This window comes from Pseudorasbora parva, chromosome 18 (genome assembly GCF_024679245.1).
Source record: "Pseudorasbora parva isolate DD20220531a chromosome 18, ASM2467924v1, whole genome shotgun sequence".
Classification (NCBI taxonomy): Eukaryota; Metazoa; Chordata; class Actinopteri; order Cypriniformes; family Gobionidae; genus Pseudorasbora; species Pseudorasbora parva.
This window is the reverse complement of record NC_090189.1, coordinates 39,135,530-39,161,141: the sequence shown is the minus strand read 5'-3', so window position 1 is coordinate 39,161,141 and position 25,612 is coordinate 39,135,530. Positions and strand designations below refer to the sequence as shown.

At 40.8% G+C, this 25,612-nt stretch overlaps 2 protein-coding genes across 2 annotated transcripts in view; one reads left to right on the top strand and one right to left on the bottom strand.

The window, feature by feature from the left end:
• stk32a (serine/threonine kinase 32A) overlaps positions 1–19,544 on the bottom strand; it is a 156,359-nt gene extending 136,815 nt beyond the window's left edge. Inside the window, exons 1-3 of the mRNA XM_067423577.1 lie at positions 19,136–19,544; positions 13,282–13,422; positions 280–335 (exon numbers count right to left, since the gene is read on the bottom strand). Coding sequence (XP_067279678.1) covers positions 280–335; positions 13,282–13,333 — 108 coding nt within the window. The 5' untranslated portion in view covers positions 13,334–13,422; positions 19,136–19,544. The remainder of the gene's footprint in view (positions 1–279; positions 336–13,281; positions 13,423–19,135) is intronic.
• zmp:0000001268 (CYTL1 domain-containing protein) overlaps positions 19,129–25,612 on the top strand; it is a 49,702-nt gene continuing 43,218 nt past the window's right edge. Inside the window, exons 1-2 of the mRNA XM_067423578.1 lie at positions 19,129–19,266; positions 24,504–24,625. Coding sequence (XP_067279679.1) covers positions 24,601–24,625 — 25 coding nt within the window. The 5' untranslated portion in view covers positions 19,129–19,266; positions 24,504–24,600. The remainder of the gene's footprint in view (positions 19,267–24,503; positions 24,626–25,612) is intronic.

Here is a 25,612-nt window from a genome sequence, read left to right as displayed (position 1 = left end):
GATATGACCATAAATAGACTAGAGAGTTAACACATTGAATAATGCACATTAATAGACAATTACAGTTGGTTAGCCATACTATGGAGTCAATATAGTAGTAATTAACCGTCTCGAGGCCAACTGGAGCACTTATTGAGTCAATTCATTCCTCCAAATTAAGTCTTAATCTGCATTATCAATGTTTCAGGCACAATCAATGAACCACTGATGATTCGCTTTGGCCTTAGTATCATGAGCTTCGATGTGTTTGTTTTCAAATAAATATAAAGCAAAACTTACTTTCCCAAAGCTGCCTTTACCAATGGCTCTCAAGATCTGAAAGTGGTCAAAATTGACTGTGGAGAGACAAAAATGTAGGAGTTAGTGCATTGCAAGGTCCATTGAATTCTTCTGTGAAACACTGAGCACAAACATGCAGAAAACGATATTTGAAAAATGTAATTAAAAAAAATTATATTTTCTTTTTTTAAAGCTCCAAAAAGCTTAACAATAAGTGTATGCTGACTTTGTTCAGCCAACACTGTAGCAGATGGGAGGAACAGAACCGATTCAATCTCCTTTTTTCCTCCCCCAAGGACAATTACTCAGCTGAATTGTAAATAAAACAAGCTGACAGCAAATTTAAATTTCTTCATGAAGTTGCTCATCTGATTTAAACAGTTATGCAGTCTGACTCAAGTATAATCTCTCTCCTCATCTAACGCAGCTGAACTCATCATCTGACCAGTGAATGAACCCCGTCCCGTCTCTCTCTGCACTCAAAGCTGAAACTGCAGTCCAAGGCAGTCTAATATATGCTGTCAGCAGCAATTACAGTTTGATGGTCACTATTCTGTTGGTCAGCAAGCATGTAGACCGTAATATAGGAGCCAGTTAGTGCCAGGTTATATTTTTTTCCCATGCTTTAATTTACTCCAATGTCTCGAGTCAACAACACAAAGCATGAAGAAATAAAGACATTGAGGAATTAATGTATGACATTATGCTGATTTAATGTGTACAGTATGTTTACAGTGTACATACCCAACCACATGGACTTAAAGTGGGTTAAGTTTAGGGTTAGGATTTGGGTTAATACCAATTACCCAGTTATTGACATTACTATAAGTTCATAATATGTACATGCCCAACAGGACTGTAAAATAAAATTATATGAATTTTTGAGAGAACTGCAGTATCCCTTTAAGGAATATCCGTACTCATTCAGAAGACCTCAACCCTGTGTGTGTATAGTAAAATCAATATGCATGTAAATCATAGAAGTTGCCCACTTATACCAAGCCAGTTCAAACAAAACTGAATGATTATTACTATTATTTTCTTGGCCTTGACTATTGTTACTATTGGTATTTCTTGCTACTTAAACTCCATAAATAATATAAGGTTCACCGGGTTTTAGAAATGTTTTTAGAAATACACTGATCAGCCATAACATTAAAACCTCTCTGGTCCGATCACACAGAGGAGTTACTGTATAGCTTAAATTGCTGAAAGGATTTTTTTTTGGATAAACTGCCTTTTTTTAGATAAAAAAACCTCCTGGTATTTGGCCCGAGGAACCCCTGATTGGGCCCAATCAAGCCCTGGAAGTGACAGTGGAAACGTGACTGGCCCTGGCACGCACTAGCGCGCTCGCTTTTGGCCCGACAGTGGACACACGGCTAAAGGTGTTCCCTGAGGGCAGCGGCCTCTTTCAGCAGGATGACGTGCCCTGCCACACTGCACAAATGGTTCAGGAATGGTTTGAGGAACATGACAAAGACTTCATGTGGCCTCCAAATTCCTAGATCGCAGTCCGTTTGAGCATCTGTGAGATGTGCTGGGCCAACAAATCTTATTCATAGACCACAACTCACAATGTGCAGTACTTAAAAGTCCCACTGAAGTGCCTTGAAACATGCAGCATTATTTAATGTGTTGACGTACTGTAATTTCCACTAAAACAGGGAGACAGGGCGGGACATATTGAATAGACCCTCCCCTTTTTTAAGACAGCCAATAGCGTTTCATTTAAATAACAGCTCGGCCAGAGCCTTTGAGAGCTCAGTCTGATCGTTCCCTATCACCTATAGAATGCACTGTCTGAATGTTCCCTATCCCCTATATAGTGCACTGTCTGATCGTTCTCTATCCCCTATATACTGCACTGTCTGATCGTTCTCTATCCCCTATATAGTGCACTGTCTGATCGTTCTCTATCACCTATAGAGTGTACTGTCTGAACGTTCTCTATCCCCTATATAGTGCACTGTCTGATCGTTCCCTATCCCCTATATAGTGCACTGTCTGATCGTTCCCTATCCCCTATATAGTGCACTGTCTGATCGTTCTCTATCCCCTATATAGTGCATTGTCTGATCCTTCTCTATCCCCTATATAGTGCACTGTCTGATCGTTCTCTATCCTCTATATAGTGCACTGTCTGAACAGTCTCTATCCCCTATATAGTGCACTGTCTGATCGTTCCCTATCCCCTATATAGTGCACTGCCTGATCGTTCTCTATCCCCTTTATAGTGCACTGTCTGATCGTTCCCTATCCCCTATATAGTGCACTGTCTGATCGTTCCCTATCCCCTATATAGTACATTGTCTGATCGTTCTCTATCCCCTATATAGTGCACTGTCTGACCATTCCCTATCCCCTATATAGTACATTGTCTGATCGTTCTCTATCCCCTATATAGTGCACTGTCTGACCATTCCCTATCCCCTATATAGTGCACTGTCTGATCGTTCCCTATCCCCTATATAGTGCACTGTCTGATCGTTCCCTATCCCCTATATAGTACATTGTCTGATCGTTCTCTATCCCCTATATAGTGCACTGTCTGACCGTTCCCTATCCCCTATATAGTGCATTGTCTGATCGTTCTCTATCCCCTATATAGTGCACTGTCTGATCGTTCCCTATCCCCTATAGAGTGCACTGTCTGACCATTCCCTATCGCCTATATAGTGCACTGTCTGATCGTTCTCTATCCCCTATATAGTGCACTGTCTGATCGTTCCCTATCCCTTATATAGTGCAGTGTCTGATCGTTCCCTATCCCCTATAGTGCATTGTCTGATCGTTCTCTATCCCCTATATAGTGCAGTCAGATCGTTCTCTATCCCCTATATAGTGCACTGTCTGAACGTTCCCTATCCCCTATATAGTGCACTGTCTGATCGTTCCCTATCCCCTATATAGTGCACTGTCTGATCGTTCCCTATCCCCTATATAGTGCAATGTCTGATCGTTCCCTATCCCCTATATAGTGCATTGTCCGATCGTTCCCTATCCCCTATATAGTGCAATGTCTGATCGTTCCCTATCCCCTATATAGTGCAATGTCTGATCGTTCCCTATCCCCTATATAGTGCATTGTCTGATCGTTCTCTATCCCCTATATAGTGCAGTCTGATCGTTCTCTATCCCCTATATAGTGCACTGTCTGATCGTTCCCTATCCCCTATATAGTGCACTGTCTGATCGTTCCCTATTCCCTATATAGTGCAATGTCTGATCGTTCTCTATCCCCTATGCAGTGCAATGTCTGATTGTTCCCTATCCCCTATATAGTGCACTGTCTGATCGTTCCCTATCCCTTATATAGTGCAATGTCTGATCGTTCTCTATCCCCTATATAGTGCAATGTCTGTTCGTTCCCTATCCCCTATATAGTGCACTGTATGATCGTTCCCTATCCCCTATATAGTGCAATGTCTGATCGTTCCCTATCCTCTATATAGTGCACTGTCTGATCGTTCCCTATCCCCTATATAATGCACTGTCTGATTGTTCCCTATCCCCTATATAGTGCAATGTCTGATCGTTCCCTATCCCCTATAGTGCACTGTCTGATTGTTCCCTATCCCCTATATAGTGCAATGTCTGATCGTTCCCTATCCCCTATATAGTGCACTGTCTGATTGTTCCCTATCCCCTATATAGTGCAATGTCTGATCGTTCCCTATCCCCTATATAGTGCACTGTCTGATCGTTCCCTATCCCCTATATAGTGCACTGTCTGATCGTTCCCTATCCCCTATATAGTGCACTGTTTGATAAATCCCTATCCCCTATATAGTGCACTGTCTGATCGTTCCCTATCCCCTACATAGTGCAATGTCTGATCTTCCTCTATCCCCTATATAGTGCACTGTCTGATAATTCCCTATCCCCTATATAGTGCACTGTCTGATCGTTCCCTATCACCTATATAGTGCAATGTCTTATCGTTCTCTATCCCCTATATAGTGCACTGTCTGATCGTTCTCTATCCCCTATATAGTGCAATGTCTGATCGTTCTCTATCCCCTATATAGTGCACTGTCTGATCATTCCCTATCCCCTATATAGTGCACTGTCTGATCGTTCCCTATCCCCTATATAGTGCACTGTCTGATCGTTCCCTATCCCCTATATAGTGCAATGTCTGATCGTTCCCTATCCCCTATATAGTGCATTGTCCGATCGTTCCCTATCCCCTATATAGTGCAATGTCTGATCGTTCCCTATCCCCTATATAGTGCAATGTCTGATCGTTCCCTATCCCCTATATAGTGCATTGTCTGATCGTTCTCTATCCCCTATATAGTGCAGTCTGATCGTTCTCTATCCCCTATATAGTGCATTGTCTGATCGTTCTCTATCCCCTATATAGTGCACTGTCTGATCGTTCCCTATCCCCTATAGAGTGCACTGTCTGACCGTTCCCTATCGCCTATATAGTGCACTGTCTGATTGTTCCCTATCCCCTATATAGTGCATTGTCTGATCTTTCCCTATCCCCTATATAGTGCATTGTCTGATCGTTCTCTATCCCCTATATAGTGCAGTCTGATCGTCCTCTATCCCCTATATAGTGCACTGTCTGAACGTTCCCTATCCCCTATATAGTGCACTGTCTGATCGTTCCCTATCCCCTATATAGTGCACTGTCTGATCGTTTCCTATCCCCTATATAGTGCAATGTCTGATCGTTCCCTATCCCCTATATAGTGCATTGTCCGATCGTTCCCTATCCCCTATATAGTGCAATGTCTGATCGTTCCCTATCCCCTATATAGTGCAATGTCTGATTGTTCCCTATCCCCTATATAGTTCATTGTCTGATCGTTCTCTATCCCCTATATAGTGCAGTCTGATCGTTCTCTATCCCCTATATAGTGCACTGTCTGATCGTTCCCTATCCCCTATATAGTGCACTGTCTGATCGTTCCCTATCCCCTATATAGTGCAATGTCTGATCGTTCTCTATCCCCTATGCAGTGCAATGTCTGATTGTTCCCTATCCCCTATATAGTGCACTGTCTGATCGTTCCCTATCCCTTATATAGTGCAATGTCTGATCGTTCTCTATCCCCTATATAGTGCAATGTCTGATCGTTCCCTATCCCCTATATAGTGCACTGTATGATCGTTCCCTATCCCCTATATAGTGCAATGTCTGATCGTTCCCTATCCCCTATATAGTGCACTGTCTGATCGTTCCCTATCCCCTATATAGTGCAATGTCTGATCGTTCCCTATCCCCTATATAGTGCATTGTCCGATCGTTCCCTATCCCCTATATAGTGCAATGTCTGATCGTTCCCTATCCCCTATATAGTGCAATGTCTGATCGTTCTCTATCCCCTATGCAGTGCAATGTCTGATCGTTCTCTATCCCCTATATAGTGCAATGTCTATTCGTTCTCTATCCCCTATATAGTGCACTGTCTGATCGTTCTCTATCCCCTATATAGTGCACTGTCTGATCATTCCCTATGCCCTATATAGTGCAATGTCTGATCGTTCCCTATCCCCTATATAGTGCACTGTCTGACCGTTTCCTATCCTCTATATAGTGCAATTTCTGATCGTTCTCTATCCCCTAAATAGTGCACTGTCTGATCGTTCTCTATCCCCTATATAGTGCACTGTCTGATCGTTCTCTATCCCCTATATAGTGCACTGTCTGATCGTTCTCTATCCCCTATATAGTGCACTGTCTGATCGTTCTCTATCCCCTATATAGTGCACTGTCTGATCGTTCTCTATCCCCTATAGTGCACTGTCTGATCGTTCCCTATCCCCTATATAGTGCAATGTCTGGTCGGTCCCTATCCCCTATATAGTGCACTGTCTGATCGGTCCCTATCCCCTATATAGTGCACTGTCTGATCGTTCCCTATCCCTTATATAGTGCACTGTCTGATCGTTCCCTATCCCCTATATAGTGCATTTTCTGATCGTTCCCTATACCCTATATAGTGCACTGTCTGATCGTTCCCTATCCCCTATATAGTGCACTGTCTGGTCGTTCCCTATCCCCTATATAGTGCACTGTCTGATCGTTCCCTATCCCCTATATAGTGCACTGTCTGATCGTTCCCTATCCTCTATATAGTGCAATGTCTGGTCATTCCCTATCCCCTATATAGTGCACTGTCTGATCGGTCCCTATCCCCTATATAGTGCACTGTCTGATCGTTCCCTATCCCCTATATAGTGCACTGTCTGATCGGTCCCTATCCCCTATATAGTGCATTTTCTGATCGTTCCCTATTCCCTATATAGTGCACTGTCTGATCATTCCCTATCCCCTTTATAGTGCACTGTCTGATCGGTTCCTATCCCCTATATAGTGCATTTTCTGATCGTTCCCTATTCCCTATATAGTGCACTGTCTGAACGTTCCCTATCCCCTATATAGTGCACTGTCTGATCGGTCCCTATCCCCTATATAGTGCATTTTCTGATCGTTCCCTATTCCCTATATAGTGCACTATGTGTCATTCACCAGAAAATGTGAACAAGCGTCTGATTTCAGCCGTAGCTTCAGCGTCTGTTTATATTGTAGGGGGCGCGGCTTCAGATTCTAGAGAGCATTTGATTGGACAGAATATCTGATGAAGCTCAAGTGCAGAGTGATGTCATCAAAATCATTGATCCATATTGGCTGAAGAGAGTAAGTTTTGAAGGCTTATTTTCTAAATGTGAATTTTGTCATTGTTTTTGAGCACAATAGCTTATAGATTACAGTAAAGCTGCATTTACCAAAGCGTTTTTATCCAGCTGAAATTGCCTCACTATGGCCGTTAGAGAGCATTCTGACAGCGCAGCATTTTTTTAGTTGAGACTCTTTGCTTTTTTATGATATGGAATATCTGCGGAAGTGTTACTAATATCTCATTCCATAGATAGTTTGAATACAATTGAATACACCAGCCAGCTGCTTGAAAAAACACTTAAGGCTAACCTATTTATATTAAAAGCCAAAAAATTCCATTTTGATTTCAAGGGGACTTTAAAGGATCTGCTGTGCCTAATGTCTAGGTGCCAGACACCACAGAGGTCTCAGAGCTGCTTTGGCACCTAAACAATATTGGGCAGGTGCTTTGGCTGATCAGTATCTGACAGGAACACAAATATGATACAATATATATTACAACAGAATTATATATAAATTATGGTCTGAGGAAAAGACGTTTTGTGATTATAAATGTCATAGTTTTAATAAATAAAAAATAAAAAATCGAATGAAATGCTACAATGGTGAAAAACTTCAAAGTTTAAATGTAATACTACTTTTAAAAAGTAAGGTAAATTTGAGGGACATGTTTTGTCCCATATCTCGAGAGCCGTTGAGTGATAAACTATTGAGTGTGGGCAAACGATCTAGGACAGCCACTTAGAGAACGCTGACACCCTTTTTCACAGTGACTTCCAGAGGGGTCATAAGCTTGTCCTAAATAATAAATGCCCCATCTTTAAGAGGAAATTCTTACCACAAAGTGAAGAGCAATTTCCAAATTAGTAGTGCTTGCTAAGGACATGAAGGTTACCTCAAATCATGTATCTTGTGCAATTACATTTCTAAGCAATCTGATTTTCACATGGCATACTTTAAAATGGCCTAGCAGTTTAAACCAGCTTCTGTTAGATAACAATAATATCAAGATACAGGAGTGATATCACTATTATACAAACCTCTGGTCATCATGAATACTAAACAGTATATTCTGTCCAAAACTGCTGACACGTTCACCCATTCACTATGCGCTACACAGTGGGATGTGGTGGATTTTTAATCATATTTTAGTCAAATATAATTATGAATGTATATTGTATTTTATATTTGTTGTTTTCTAAGTTAAAGCCATGTACAAAAAATATAAACTCCACCTATAGAGAAGCAACCACAATATTTGTGTATGTTTATATTAACATTTAGCAGTCAAATCTCATTTTTAAACAAATGTATGTTGTTTAAAAAAACTACTATGGCCCGGTTCCACAGACAGGGCTTAGAATTAGGCCTTAGTTCAATCAGGACAGTTAAGTATCTTTTATAAAAATGCCTTAGAAAAAAACATTAATGGTGTGCATTTTGAGACAAAACAATGCCAGTGACATATTTTATGATATATCAGCGCAAGTTGCTTTGAGTTAAAACAGCTTAAACATGCATTTTAGTCTTAGACTAGCATAACTAAGCATGTTTACATGAACACCAGGGCTGATAACTCACAAAAATCAGCCTTTTGAAATAACCTGTTGTCCGGATTGACATGCAAACAAATAACCCCACAACGCCACATTTAGTAATTTGCATATCTGTCTCCAAGTATTTCATTTGTTATGTCATTGTGATGTTAAATAAAGGGTTAAAAACCGAAGTAGAGTATTGCAACATGACTCATATATTATCTCCTCTCATGCAGTTACAGATGCAGCCCATTGACTATACCACTTCTTATGAGAGAGCACTTTTATCATTTTTGAGTCAAGAAAGAGTCTGAGTTGCGATATATTTCCTCCTCCCTTGCTGCAAAACGCTTGTTCTGCCTGGATGCGCTAAAATCCAAAGGAAGGACGCGTTGCTGTCACATTTCACACATGCGGACTTCAATAAGCCAAAAGAAAGCAAGATAATGCATTCACATGCTGGGCGAAATGGGTGTAAGCGGTGAAAATCTTAATTACGAGATCATTCATTCATTCTAAGCCCTGTAGGGCCATTTCCATCCTCGTGGGAAAATCCTACATGGCGTTCGGCCAGGCAGGTATGGCGCTTCATACCATGGCCATTTTTCAGGCCTGCCAAGTGGACATCCAAAAGGGTTTGGTGGATGTTGAATGCCATAATTGGTTGAATCTCACTGAGTCAGTACCTATCCCAGACAGGTTTATTTGAAGAAGTGGTCAGCTAAGTGGTCGATAAATTCTGCACTGCTTCATACCTCGGCGGGCTCGTGAACCTCCCACTTATGCGAGCCCAGGGACTGCCTCGCACACAAGAAGGAGACAAGCCGAGACATCCCCCACCTCCCACGGTATGGGAAGCTTGCGTCCGTCCCATGCAATATCGCTGAGTTGTTCCTGATCTTCAGGTCAGGAATAAGAGAGCTTCCCCATCTCAGGAGGGAGGGATGGACCATTGAAGCGTATCTGTTCCCCCTTCAGATGCTCTCTGAAGCTAAATCTGTTATACCCGCCGGCATGCACACTTCGGGAAACAGAGTTAGGTTACCAACACCATCTTCCTGTATTGAAGGACGAAGACGCTTCAGGTTATCTCCTTTCAATACCTCTTCTCGCTCGAGCTGCTTCACCTACGACAGGAGAAGCAACTGGCTCTCTCCCCTTGTTGGATGCTCCAGCCTCTACGCCAGAACCCAAAATGAGAAAAACCTCCTTATTACCCCTCATGGTCTTTGTGCCTACCCCCTTTCGCTTGCAGTCACAGAGAAAGTCTGACGGCTGGGCACCAGTCAGTGCCTATTCCTAAGCAACCCTTTTTTTACCCCCTGGCAGCGTGGAGGATTCTGCCAGGTGTGTCGGGCTGGGTTCTCAATATGATCCCATATTGGACCTACATGTCGTCTGAATTTTCCTCTACAAAAGGAAAATTCTAGATGCTGGTGTAAAAAACTATCCTGGTGCAGATTATAACATAGGACATGTTAATGTGGACCTAAAGGACACCTTTTTCCACATTCAAGTTATTCCACGGCATAGGAGGTTCCTAAGGTTCACCTTTGGGAGAAAGGCATACCAATATTGGGTCCTTCCACTTGGTCTGGCTTTGGCTCTGCGGATGTTGTTCGAGTGTATGGATGCAGCTTTGGCTCTCAATGGAGGACCATTTTAACCTAGAAATCTAGACGCACCCTAGCAGCAGCAAATCTAATCTGCTAATCTGCGAGTGTCGTCTAGCAACTCTCAATACCCTTCTGAGCTGTAAACGCCAAACTCTTGTCGGGCCAAACACATCGTGTATAGAGTCGGTGGGCGTGGCCATAAGGACAGCCGAGTTGCGTTTGCGTGCTTCTAATAAACACAGAAAATGGCAAATGGCGGTCTTTCGAATCAGCTTTGACCACGACTCTGGAAGACTTGGAGTTAAGCTTTTCTCTGAGACAAGAACATAGAACGGCACTGAAGTCATTCTTAAAAAGGAAAGATTCCTTTACCTGAGGGAGTGTTCGGAGTTTTGCCGACCGGATACGGCGAATGTTTAATCTATCAACAAGCTCTGTTTCACCCTTGTTGCTCTGGTTCGTTGTAGCGCTATCCTATCGCGTGCAGAGGGAGTTTGAGAGACGACCGTTTATCCCGCCCCTCGGATTGAGCTGTCAATGGTGAGTTTCCAGACCAAACATCTTGATGTGGGACTGGCTTGTCAGGCTAGGTCCACTTGGCCCCTGTTTGAGATTCCAGTCTCTGTGCATACTTGGCCCATTCCAGGCTTGGACATGACATTGCAGTAGGTACATACTGCTGACCTCTGGGGCTCATGGCAGCAGCCTCTCCTGTGCTTCCTTATGGTCTGCTTCATATGAGGCCATTGCTGTGGTGGATGAAACTCAGGGGCATTCGCCCTTCTTGGCCAGACTTTTGCTTCCTGAGAGTATTGTGCAGTTGCCTTCATGCTCTCTGGAACTGGTAAGACCCTCTCTTTTTGCTTCAAGGGGTCAAGATGGTTGTGGTCCGTCACCGTAAGGTTATCACAATGGACGCCTCACTGACTGGTAGGGGTGCTTCGAGGGCAATGCGATGTTTGGATGGGCAAGCTTCTCTCGTAGCAGATAAACTGCCTAGAGTTGCGAGCCGTCTCTCTGACACTGGATCACTTCCTTAAGGCACTGTCATGCTATTATCAGGACATGCAGGTCACCTCCTCCTATGGGTTCAAGACAGGTTCCTTTCACTGAAAGCAAATATCCTTCCTGACCTCACTCAGTTCAGGGAGTCGATGCTGCACCGCCAAACAGTAGCTCAGATTTGGAGCCTTTTTGGCGAGGCGGAGACAGACCTCGTTATGTTCCAAGACTTGACTCAGTGCCCTTTATGGTTCACCCTGTCTCATCCGACACCTCTGGAAATAGATGCCTTTGTTCATCCATGGCCGGATTTGAGGCTATAAGCATTCCCTCCGGTAAAGGAAATCCAAGCAGTGCTTTGCAGAGTAAGGGAGTGCGGAATTTACTGTACCTCCTGTTGGTAGCCCACTTCTGGCATGTTTTTTGGAGCCGAGCTCCTTGGTGGAAGGGCACTGTTTGACATCCTCAATCCGAGATATGGAGGATGGGGGTTGAGGCCAATTGAGGCGGTCACTAATAGCTTCTTAGCTTCTGGTCTTCCCGCTAAAAACATTGATGATGCTTGTGCACCTTCTACTAAACGGCTATATTTTAAGGTTTTTGATCAAGGGTGTTCCCTTTGCATTGCTATGCAGCGCCTCGTTCCCTATTCAGAGAAACATGGGTTATGCAAGTAACATTCTTTGTAGTTTTTTCCCTTGATTAGTCTACCCAGGTGTGTCTTTGACTTATTGAGCTTGTTTTCCCATGTGTATATAGCCCTTTTGTTTCACTTGTGCTTTGTCAGTCGATGTCGATGGTGTCATTTCTCGTGTGCTTGGTTCCCAGTGTTTCTCTGTTTTTTTTTTTTTTTAATGTACTTCTGTTTGTTTATTAAACATACTCCTCGCACTTAGATTCTCGCCTGCTCAGTCCCAAAATGATAGATCCACTGACCAAGAACAAGAAAAACACAAGGGCTATATATACATATCGGGAAGCAAGCTTAGGCAAGATAACAAGGTAGCAAGACACACCTGGGACTAATCAAGGGGGAAACTACAAAGAAATATATCATGGCATCTAAGACAAGAACTAACATATATATATGTTTTCTTTTGCTGCCTATCTGTAAAGCCATAGAAACTTTCAGATGGGCTCTTTTTTTACACCCACAACACTCTCACATTGTGTAGGTTATTTTCCCATTGACATGCACCACTTAAATGTCCTTCAGGATATGTGCATTTTTTGTTTAATAGTTATTTTCTCTACTGAGTCATTCTGCGCACTGCTGTATACCCAAATACATGATTGCCTTGTAAAATGGGCTATTTTACCTTGAAAAATCATGAGAGAATCATGAAAAAAATGAGAACCTCAATAAATGACTTTCAGCACTTAGCAGCTTCCGATCCTGTTGAATGGGTTTACTCTGGAGAAATTCTGTTTTAAAATGAAGATTTACATTGATTGTTTTGTCCAGCCATTGTTTTGTCTCCACAGCAGTAATGTTTTTTCTAAGGCACATTTATAAAAGTTACTTAAAAGCTCTAATTGAACTAAGGTCTAATTCTGGTTTAGTCTTAATTACTTAATATTACTCAGTACACTTAGTATATCATTACAGTATATAACAAATTCCCTTTAAATGATGATGAAGTTATGATGATTACTAAGTAATTACACAATACTGAGTAATATGAATTAACTACATGTACTTACTATAGAGTTAGAGTTTAGGCTTAGGGTTAGTTATGATTTAGCGTTATAGTAATTTCATGTAATGTACATGTACACTTAAAATAAAGTCTTACAGTGCTTTATGTTCTTTTTAGAGGTTGACAGTCCCTGGTCTTTGTTTACCTTCATTTGCATGGAAAAGAGCAGCTCAAGTTTCTCTGTTTGTGCTCAATGGAGGTCATACTGTTTTGAAACAACAATGGGGTGAAAATTGAAGACAGGATTGCATTTTTGGCATATCACCCCTCATGTCTGCCACTGGCTGGTCAAAAAGATAGTCCTGCCCTAAACTCCCAACCCCATTGGTCGATTTTATTTCCACCTAATAAATGCTTATTTACACAAACTATTTTAACATTCACTTAATTTTTAATTTCATATTTGTATTTACCCACAGCATGTTTAAATACTATCCTAACAGTAGTAATAAATAAAAATATACATTTTGAGTTTTGACTTGTTTTATGTCCAAGAACACACTTACCCTCCGCTGGGTCATCACTGACGGATGTCCTGCTAGACTGTCCAAGTCCCATGTCTTCTTAAGCGGTGAAGTTCTCCAGTTTAAAATGGATACATCATCTTTGTTTGTTAATGAGGATATGTAGCTCTATAGAAGAATGGCCTGTGACAGGGACAGAGGGAAGCGTGAGTTTACTGAGAATCGAATCTGGACAGACTTTACACTACAGTGTTACTGTTACATACAGTCCAGGGCGAAGCCATCATTTCAGAAGTGTGGGGGTCAGAAATGTCAAGTGAAACACCGTGTCTACACCGGAGGCGACAAAGTGACCGTTGCATAATCTATTTTGTCCTTCCTATGAGTATCACGAGTGCTTGAAGTACGTCATAAATAGAACGACGCATCAGTTTACTGTCTGGGATTTGTAGATCCAGTGTAGATAACATCACTGATTATGATGGGGTCTTTTGTCACATCGAGCAGCTTGCGTCCCGTGTAGACACTTTCTAATAGTGTTGTCAAAAGTGGAAATATTTGAATAGGTATCGATATGGAAATATTTGAAACATTTTTTCAGCAAAATATCTAAAAACCACTAGGCCAGTGTAATATATTTTGTTCAATTGAGTACATACAATATCTCAAATGTTTCCAACTATCTGTAAATCATTATAAAAATGTCTATTTTAACCAATGAACCGGGACATGTGAGGGCATTGCCTTTCAATGGCGTCATATCTGCATTACCCTCGGTTACTAGTTTTATTCTGCAGAAGCGCTTTACTCTTAACAGTGTGAACAAATGTCACAGCAGCCGCCGAGTGAACGCACAGAGTAACGTCATAACATCATTTTAAACACTCAGATGTGTCTAATATTATAAACAGAGCTGCGTTACCTCACACTCATGACTGGAAATGGCACTGGCGACCGTGGCATAATAAAAGTCCCACTGCTCGCGAGGCATGTGTTGTTCATTTTATGAACAATCGCTCCAGCGGCCTTGCTCAGCTCCTCAACACTCGCTCTGCTTCACACTACAGTAACGTTAATAACCACATCCATCAACATGATTTCTGCCGAGTCCTATCCTGATTCCCAAGAATCTGCACTCAAACTTGTTGTCATCAAACTACGCATTTGTTTTGAATAGACGACCTCTAGCGGATGGAAAAGTTACATAGTGCACCTTTAAAATTCTACGGTTCTCTGAAGTAATTTCAGTACCAGCAAAATCTGTTTGAACTATTTTTACTATTTTATGTAACTATTTGATTGAGTTTGAGTTTGAGTTCAGTTTGAGATTGAGTTTATTATTTATGATGGTGGTCATTATACGTAAACAATTTATATAAACACAAAGGCTAAACGCTGCTTACAAAAAGATCAAGTGAAAAATAAGCAACCCTCTATGGACACCTACCTAATAATAATTTAATGATTATTATTATTAGTGTTAGTATTATTATTACACTGAGACACAGCTCAATCTACTGTATAAGAGTAGCATAATATATTTCTGTCAATTTCTTCAAGTTAAACTGAACTTTTATTTTGACGGGTTGCTGTGATGCTGTTTGAGTTTCTGTGACTGTATGATGTTTGATATGACAATCTTTTTTTCTCAATAAAATGGTAAAATGCTCATAAAGTGACTCTCAGAGCGACTCTAGAGATCAACGTCCTGCATTCATATCATCATCCAGTGAAACACTGCTCAAGCTGGGTGAATGGCGTCACCGGTGTGCATACACTCATAGAAAACAATGCATTCAAATTTTAAAGACGTGGTGTGGTGCAGCGCTTCTCGTCCGGTGTGTGACCCCCTTCTGTGTGTGGTAAATGAAATCGTGTGTCTGCTCCTTTCCCTTACACAGAGACATGCCGAACATGCAGGATTCATATTTAAATAGTTTTTTTTTACGGTTAGTTAGTCTGGAGCCCTGCACTGAGTGACTGAACTACTGCTATAATGAACTACTACTATATTATTAACTACTACTATATCCTCGGGACTACTGCACTCTTAAAAATAAAGGTTCTTAAATGGTTCTTTGGCAGGGTGTTTGGTTCCACGAATAACCTTTAATATCCAAATAACCTTTCCTCCAGACAAAAGGTTATTTGTAGTGCAAAAAGGTTCTTTAAAGAACCTTTCACAAAACAGTTCTTTGGGGAACCAAAAATGGTTCCTCTATGGCATCATTGTGAAACCCAATGTTTGGTTCTTCTTGGCACCTTTATTTTTAAGGGAATGGTATAACAGAAAGGCTGGTATCGTCACATTTTAAAAATTACAGTACCGACTTGGTACCGAAGTACCGGTACTTTTGGCATCCCAACTTTTTTAACGTCCGGTACTTTTGGTTCCAATACTCCTTTCCTGCAGTATTGATAGACTGATAACAGCACTCTCTTCTCTCCGATTGACAGTTTGTGTCTCCTGTCACTCACTCGTCTCATTAGCTCCGGTTGAATAGTGCTTGTATTGCACATCATTTTAGTCATTCCCGCAGGTTTCGGGCTCACCAAAAGTGCGCACACCGTCAATCTATGTGGCGCGCACATAAAGCCGCCTCTCAACCAGTTTTTGTGGCGTACTGCGCATAAACGGTCAAATACACACTACCTCATGTGAAAAATTCTGTCTTGACGAGTATTCAGGGAAAACAGTCAGTTTTGGAATGAGAAAACACATGTTGTGTAACAGTATTAGATCAGTGCACAAGCTCTTAAAGTGACAGCAGCCTAATATACCTGCTGCTATCTGTTGTTAATCACAGAACAAAACACAAAATGAAAATCACTCGCTGCTCTTGTAACTGATTGTAATCATTAGTCTGTATTTAATTTTTTATTTTAATTTCTGTTTGGTTTCTTACCTGAATACTAGCCTACTGTTAGACCCACCCAAAATATTTAAATTGTCTCTTTATTAGGGCTGTAACGATATGCGATATGAAATCGAAATCGCAATATGCAGGTCCACGAACCTGTATCGCGATGTGTGAAGGCAGAATCGCGACACACCCCTTCCAACTCCCAGAATTATCCTTCCTGTCCAGGTCCAACTTTTAAGTCAGCAGTATGGCAACATTTCGCCGGTGGAGAACAAGGATGGCAATCGTGTAATTGACAAGACCCACACAATTTGCCGTAAGTGTTTCGAGAAGCTTCCCCAACCGGATTTTATTAATATGCATTCGTGTCAAAATGACATATAAACATCTTTTCCTATTCTATTTTGCCCTTGAAACGCTTCCAACACGCTCGCGTGTCGAGTTAAAAATAGGCGTTGTCTTCTATTTGAAGCATGCATGCGTTTTCCGTGCGTGTCACGCAGGCATTATGCAAACTCTAACCAGTTAACATGAGAGCCGAAATAAAAACGGACACGCCACGCAGCCGAGACGCTCACGACACGCTTGCAGTGTGTCCCCACAACCCAACAGCAGCAGCCTACACTGCCTAGTTTATTCCAAGCAAAGTTTCCAGCCAATTCAGATCGAGCACAAAAAATTACAGATGCAATTGGAATCATGTCACTGGATATGCGCCCTTTTTCGGTTGTTGAAAACGAGGGATTCACGTAGCTTATTTACTTAGTGTGCTCGAGCCCCGTTATGCATTACTGAGCCGGGCGCATTTCTCTCAAAATGTGCTACCAAAACTTCTGGAGAAAACGAAGGCTGAGGTGGAGGAAGGGTTGAGTACTGCTGAATCCATCACAATCACCACCGATGGATGGACGTCCCGTGCCACAGACAGCTATATGACCATAACCGCACACTATATCACGGCCAATTGGCAAATAGCAAACCCCGCCCAAACACGCGCTAGAGAGCCACAGAGAGTAAGCCTCAGTTACCTCAGTGCGGACTTTAGTTCTGTTTGTTTTTCAACAGTATTTTATTAAAAAGAAAACAGAAGTGTTATAGCTTTGGTTATATAGTTTAATTTACTTAGGTATTTTGTTAATAATTTGCATAGTTAATATTGTTATTTGGTGTTCAGTTTATACAGGTTCTTCAAATGTTATTTAATAAATTAATTTTTTTTTTCCTCAAAATATCTTTTGAACTGTTTTGTTTCCCCCCATATCGAGGTTTGTATCGTACCGTGGGTCAAAAATCGTGATACGAACCGAATCGTGGGTTTGGTGTATCGTTACAGCCCTACTCTTTATTGTCTTTACTGTTTACTGTTTTAAACTTTTTAAACGTACTTCAATTTCAAATAATGCCTTACTTTGCTGTATGTAAACCATTGCAGTAAAATTTCTCAAATTATTAAATAATTATGAAATAATAATCTGTATGGGGCAGTTTTCCCCGTGGTATCGGAATTTTTGGTATCGATATTTTTCAAGGTATCGTATCAAAGTTAAAATTTCCAGTATCATGACAACACTAAAGTGTAATAACAGTTTTTCTTTTATTATTTTTCTTTTATTATTTCTTGCTTTCTATTGGCTAAGACATCAAAAGTACATGCTGAACAACAACCAATCATCTGTTTGTGTCCTCCGGCTTTGGGTGTGAATGAAACATACATTACACAAGAGTATTTATCATTCCACAATGCTCACCTTGCCTCGTTTTGGATCAGAATAAAATGTTTTGAATAGAATATATTGTCTCTAATATTTTAATCTAGATGAATTCACATTGGCCCATGAAAACCTCTGAATAGGATTCGCAAGTTGGGAAGACACGTTCCCCAGTGTTTTCCACATACTGGCCTGAGTAGATTATTAAAAAATTGTAGTCCATTACTGACAAAAAAATGTAGTTAGAAACGTAATCCATTACATTACACAATATAATCAGATTACTTTTTGATAAAAGCCTACTAACTAGTTTATCACATTGACTTAAATAGGATAATCATGTACCATATTGATATAAAAATACAAAGAGAAAGAAAATGTACTCCATTCGTTGTTATCAACATCGTGAAGTGCATTGAATATTGCATTTTGTCAGGGTTTCTTAGACTGGGGTTTGTGAAGGAACTGCAGGAGGTTTGAGAGTTTAATAAAAAACACTATTAAGTAATTAAATCATAATAATTAAAAACGCAAAGAAAAAACAATAAAACACTTTCTAAAAAAGATAAAACATGCATGTCATGTGACCATTAACTGACATAAGAGAACTGTGAACTTTATTAATTCATATTATTGACTTGATTTTTTTTTTTTTTTTTGACCTAACTTATAAAAATTTAAAATATCAGCTAATATATTGAGTCAAAGACGTTCAGCTGACACAAAAAAAAAAAAAAAAAAGAGTTGGGGAATCCGTGTTTCCTGGTTGTCACAAGGGCAATATTTCATATAATGTTTCATAAAATATAACATACAATGAAATAAGATTTTATTTTAAATATGTATTATTATTATTATTATTAGTAGTAGTATAGTATTAGTATTATTATTATTAATTTCCACTAGCCAAAACATGACAATGTTATTTTTGGCATGCTGTTTTCTCAAAAATCTCATAACGATACATTTTAAATACAATTATTTAGTGTAATATGCCGTTTTTCATTGTTCAAAAAAGGTTTTAGATATAATAACTTTAAATCAATGTCCAATAGTTTCTAAAATAAATAAACTAAGCCTAAGATATAGTCACTGGATAAAATGTGTGACAACTATACCCAATAAAAGTACTTTACTGGACAATGTGCAAATAGGCTATTTAATTACATAGCATCCTACATGTTGTTCACTGGCAACTCTGTACACAGTGACATAAACAAGTGCAGAGATAGACGAGTTAGAAAACTGATAGTGTTACGATCACGTACTGTATAGACCTGTAGCTGAACTCTGCTGTAAAATCATCCTTAATCATAAACTTACCGTTTGATATGTGAGGATGCTCGACATCGATGCCAGCAGTAACAGTGGTCACAGGCGAGACTGCAGTGTGGAGACGAGTGCTGGACACAGAGACTATCCCACACAACTTCTCCACTCACCGCAATGCTGTGGTAAGATCCTTGCAGAGCCGGAGTCAATGACACACTGATGCAGAACACGCGAACATGCCTCTTTACCTCCCATATGCGCGCTAAAGTCCGGGGAGACTCATGCCTGCATCACAGCACACACACACACACACACACACACATCCGAGCAGAGGACATCGCCTGATCGCAGATCGCCGTGTGACTGCCGAGAGCCGAGCCGAGCCGAGCTGAGCCGCACAGCTGAGCTCACGTCCTCAACTGTTGAATAAACTCATCACGATGCGCCTGTGGACAGATCTGATGGCCATCGCATGAGACGATGCAAAATGTGGCTCAAATACTGTAAATACGCAATGTTAGATATGCAGAAGCTTTTATTAATGTATTCAAGAATTGTAGCCGATACAGTGACGTTGTAATTTATTGTAATTAGGCTACTTAAAAACATTTAAAAAATAAAATATTTACGAAAGAAAAGTTTAAAAGAATATTTTAAAAAGCATTTCAAAATCAGTGCGGTGTGACAGAAAGCCATTTTGTTGTCATGTGACAACAATAGATAGACCCTATGTCAAAGACAAGGTCAGTGAGTTTCTTAAAATGATCCGATTATTTTACCTTTTATGACATGACAAGGTTAGGTCATCCAAATGCAATCACTATTCATAATTAAAACATTATTTATTTATTTATTTATTTATTTATTTATTTATTTATTTATTTGTTTGTTTGTTTGTTTGTTTGTTTGTTTGTTTATTTGTTTGTTTGTTTATTTGTTTGTTTGTTTGTCTGTTTATTTATATGCTTAACAAAAGTATGTTTAAATACACTTTTAAATTAAGATAATCACAAAAAATAAATATTTTAGTGTGTTTTCCTTGATGGTTATACCACACTCCTTAAATCAAAACTTGTTATAATTCTCAAAACAAACAAACACAAACTGTAGAAACCAGTATGTGAACAAAGATAGTATTTTAAGTATGCTTGTGGCTTGTGTTTTGAATTCAATTTTAAAAGGTTTATAGTAATGCTGTCTAATCGATTAATCGCAATTAATCGCATTAAGCTGTCCCCGACTAAGGATTAAGATTAGTTGTTTCTAAACAGATGGGGGTCGTGCACAAGCGCAGAGTTGTTCAAAATCCTGTCGCACCATTCACATGGTTTTCCATTAAACAGCAATGTGTCTCAAAACGTTTTTAGTGTATAATGACTTCACTAGGGCTGGCCCCGACTAAGGATTTACACATTCGAATCAGAATTGTCGAATCTCTCTATGGTCGAGTCGAATCATCTGTGTGTGTGTGTGTGAATGGGTTGGAAGGAGCACGACACTAGTCAGCAGGCGGGTAAATCTATTGTTATTTTCCTTTACACACTGCACACAGCAACAACTTTTAATAAAGCGACCAAAACTGCCTGCCAACTGACAGACGAACTGACAATGGCTTTCTTATTTAGGTTTAAATAAAAGGTAATGTGGTGGATAAACATTCGTAAAACGTTTTCTCATAACATTTTAAAGCCGCGATCGAAATACAAAACATCACACAAATATATAAAAGAACATTTGGATAAATAAATCTAAAAAGAAAACCTGCCTAGAGAGAAGACGGACATTAGCCGAGAACTAGCCTAATATATGCTGCTTGACTATGCTGGCGTGTCATGTTCACTTGTTAGTCCATTTGCGATTGTATTGTGTCTCACTTCAGCGATGATAAAGACCCGTTCATTTCCACACCATATGGAGCATCTAAATCTCATCACTGTGTGCTTCAAGCGTCAGCTCACACAATGTCTCCGACAAGTAAGATACTATACTCCTAGTATATGCTTGCTTACTCTTTGCATCTCACACTGGACGCAAAGCTCAGCGCCGCATCTCAGGATCTCACACCGGACGCAAAGCTCAGCGCCGCATCTCAGGATCTCACACCGGACGCAAAGCTCACCGCCGCATCTCAGGATCTCACACCGGACGCAAAGCTCAGCGCCGCATCTCAGGATCTCACACCGGACGCAAAGCTCAGCGCCGCATCTCAGGATCTCACACCGGACGCAAAGCTCAGCGCCGCATCTCAGGATCTCACACCGGACGCAAAGCTCAGCGCCGCATCTCAGGATCTCACACCGGACGCAAAGCTCAGCGCCGCATCTCAGGATCTCACACCGGACGCAAAGCTCAACGCCGCATCTCAGGATCTCACACCGGACGCAAAGCTCAGCGCCGCATCTCAGGATCTCACACCGGACGCAAAGCTCAGCGCCGCATCTCAGGATCTCACACCGGACGCAAAGCTCAGCGCCGCATCTCAGGATCTCACACCGGACGCAAAGCTCAGCGCCGCATCTCAGGATCTCACACCGGACGCAAAGCTCAGCGCCGCATCTCAGGATCTCACACCGGACGCAAAGCTCAGCACCGCATCTCAGGATCTCACACCGGACGTAAAGCTCAGCGCCGCATCTCAGGATCTCACACCGGACGCAAAGCTCAGCGCCGCATCTCAGGATCTCACACCGGACGCAAAGCTCAGCGCCGCATCTCAGGATCTCACACCGGACGCAAAGCTCAGCGCCGCATCTCAGGATCTCAAACCGGACGCAAAGCTCAGCGCCGCATCTCAGGATCTCACACCGGACGCAAAGCTCAGCGCCGCATCTCAGGATCTCACCCCGGACGCAAAGCTCAGCGCCGCATCTCAGGATCTCAAACCGGACGCAAAGCTCAGCGCCGCATCTCAGGATCTCATACCGGACGCAAAGCTCAGCGCCGCATCTCAGGATCTCACACCGGACGCAAAGCTCAGCGCCGCATCTCAGGATCTCAAACCGGACACAAAGCTCAGCGCCGCATCTCAGGATCTCACACCGGACGCAAAGCTCAGCGCCGCATCTCAGGATCTCACACCGGACGCAAAGCTCAGCGCCGCATCTCAGGATCTCAAACCGGACACAAAGCTCAGCGCCACATCTCAGGATCTCACACCGGACGCAAAGCTCAGCGCCGCATCTCAGGATCTCACAGCGGAGTCAAAGCTCAGCGCCGCATCTCAGGATCTCACACCGGACGCAAAGCTCAGCGCCGCATCTCAGGTTCTCACACCGGACGCAGAGCTCAGCGCCGCATCTCAGAATCTCACACCGGACGCGCACATTATATACACGCAAGCTCAATTTTGTACCGACTTCTGACAGAAGAGCTGCACGTTGGGTGTATCTTGTAGCACAGGGCGAAATCAGTATGTACATTGACGATTTGTTTTAATTTAATAAAACAAATCGTGATAAAACAAATCGATTGAATAAATTTAATATAAAACCTTGAAATGGCCCTCCCGAAGCTCAGCACCCTTAAAGGGGTCGCACACCGGACGAAGATTCGACTGTGAGAACGGTGGTCGAATCCGGCTCTGCATTAGGTCACCCCTAATATATATATATTCATGATTAATCGATTTGACATCACTTAGTGACTAGTTAATAGTCAACCCAAAGTGTGAGTTATTGTGAAAAATTATAATTGTAGAATAGAATAGAATAGAATAGAATAGAATAGAATAGAATAGAATAGAATAGAATAGAATAGAATAGGTTTAGAATAGTGCTGTCAAATCGATTACATTTCGATTAAAAATGTGTGATTACATTTTTAATTAATACAAATTTTTAATGTTATTATTTGCGATTAATTGCACCTTAAGTGTAAGTTTTTATTTATTTTAATGTGTGTATACATGCGCGCGCACACACACACACACACACACACACACACACACACACACACACACACACACACACACACACACACACACACACACACACACACACACACACACAAACACACACACACACACACAAACACACACACACACACACACACACACACACACACACACATTATATATTTAGACACTTTTTGTTAAATATGATTAATCACGATTAATCGATTTTACATCACTGGTTTATAGTCATTTCAAATTGTGAGTTATTGTGGAAAATAATAATCTGGTAATAATTGTGGAATATAATATAATAGAAAAGAAAAGGTTTATAGTAGTTCCATCTAATCAACTAATCGCTTTAAGCATTAATCATAATCACACACTATTTGTTATTAATCGCGATTAATCATACCTTAAATTTAAGTTTAATTAGAATTTTGTTTTATTTTTTTGTTTGTTTTATCGAAATGCAAACACACACACACACACACACACACACACACACACACACAAACTTTCTTTGTTGAACGCGATTACTCACGATTAATCGATTTGACATCACTGGTTTATAGTCAACCCAAAGTGTGAGTTATTGTGGGAAATTATAATGGTATCGTAATTGTGGAATAGAATAGAATAGAATGGAATGGAATGGAACGGAACGGAACGGAACGGAACGGAACGGAACGGAACGGAACGGAACGGAACGGAACAGAACAGAACAGAACAGAACAGAACAGAACAGAATAGAATAGAATAGAATAGAATAGAATAGAATGTATCCATATCAAAACCAGATTTATCACTGCAGATCTTACTTTGTCAAGGGCCAAGGTCATGTAAATTTTCATAGATATTTGCTTAGCTTGCTTGTTTCTACATACACAGGCAATGTGAGGCTAATGAATTTGCTCTGGGCTGTCTTAAAATTCTTTTTAGGCAGTAAGAGAGCAATAGGATCTCTCAAAATCCAGCCAAATCACCATTACACTCCTGGCACACTGGAGTACTTTACAAGATTAGATGCCTCATGCACACACAGCTCTTTTATAGCTTATCTGGCATTTACAAATACACTAGTCACCTTTCCTGAATAGACTTACACAACACGTTTTATCGCACAAGCATGCTCCTTTTCACTGACTTAAACTGATGAGCTTGTGTCCTTGTTAAATGGTAGAAGTGTTGTTTATTCAGGAGTAGAAGTGAACGCCATGGTTCACAGCAGGGAAGGTCACAGTGATGGAATGACAAGCTGTAGAACACATGCTGCCATCTAGTGGCACAGGACTGAGTTAGACTCACATCTAGTCCAATAGTTAATTACACACACATACTGCACTAATTTACAATTAAAATGTGTTTCCCTGGAGATTTAAAGTCATAGTCATTAGATTTAGCATTTCAGTTATACTTATACTGTATAGATCTTAAATGTATTCAAAGCACATATTGCTTTTATAACCTTTTTAGAAAACACTGAGCTTTCAGGCAAGGTTTTGTCAACACTGAACGTTTCTTTTCTAGTTTGTAGATCCGTCTGTCCAGGACATCATTCTCTTGTTCTCAGAAGCCTGTATTCACTTGCAGTCTTGGCAAGCACAGACTGTATGTGATCCGTCACATGAAATGTGTCACGGAGACCGCAGGTATGTGACATTTATAGAGTTCATTTGTTTACTTGATAAGCTTGCCAATTTCCCTCAAACATATACAAGCCCTCTGTAGCTAAATGGAAGTGCTGCCAACATCTTTGTCCTTGTTTTCGGGAAGAGATTTTGTTGCAAAACCTGCTCATAACTGTGTTGAGTGTGCAATTATATAAATCTTAAAAGTAAAAAAAAAAAAAAAAAAAAATATATATATATATATATATATATATATATATATATATATATATATATATATATATATATATATATATATATATATATAATATATATAAATAAAAATAACCTGTATTTGTACACACAGAAAAAAAGGGTGTCAAAATTGTACCTTTAGCAGTGTCGCTGGGGCAGTACCCTTAAAAGGACATATTTGTACCTGTTTTACTCCTAAAAGTTGCATATTAGTACCTTTGAGTACAAATGCGTACCTTAAGGTACTACTATGAACCTTTTTGTGGTAAAAATGGTACAACGTCGGTTCTTTTAAGTGTACTGCCCCAGCGACAAGATGTTGTACCCCTAAAGGTACAATTTTGACACCCTATTTTTCTGTGTGTAGATAATATTGTAACATGTTCTAAATGTTATTGTGTTTTAGTGGACAAGGAGTTTAATGTTTATGTGACACTGTTCATTTTGGTGTTGTGGACTGTTATCATACTTCATTACCTGTTATTGGAGGTTCGGGTTAAATATGCGAAGAGGCTCCACCCCCTAGGGGTTTTTTGGGAGAAAAGCGGAAATAAAGGGGAGAGGAGTGCCTCGCTGTTTCAAGTGCGGTTCTCTGTTTAAGTCGGGGTGTGTACGGCGTGGGTTGTGGCCGACAACAGCCCAAATAAACACCCCTTTTCACCAACACGTCTCATTATTGCCTGAGAACGTTACAACTGGTGTCAGAAGTAAAAACGATCGCAGACAGCTGGAGATAAAGTGTCTGATTTGAGTCCTGATTGTGCGTGCGTGATT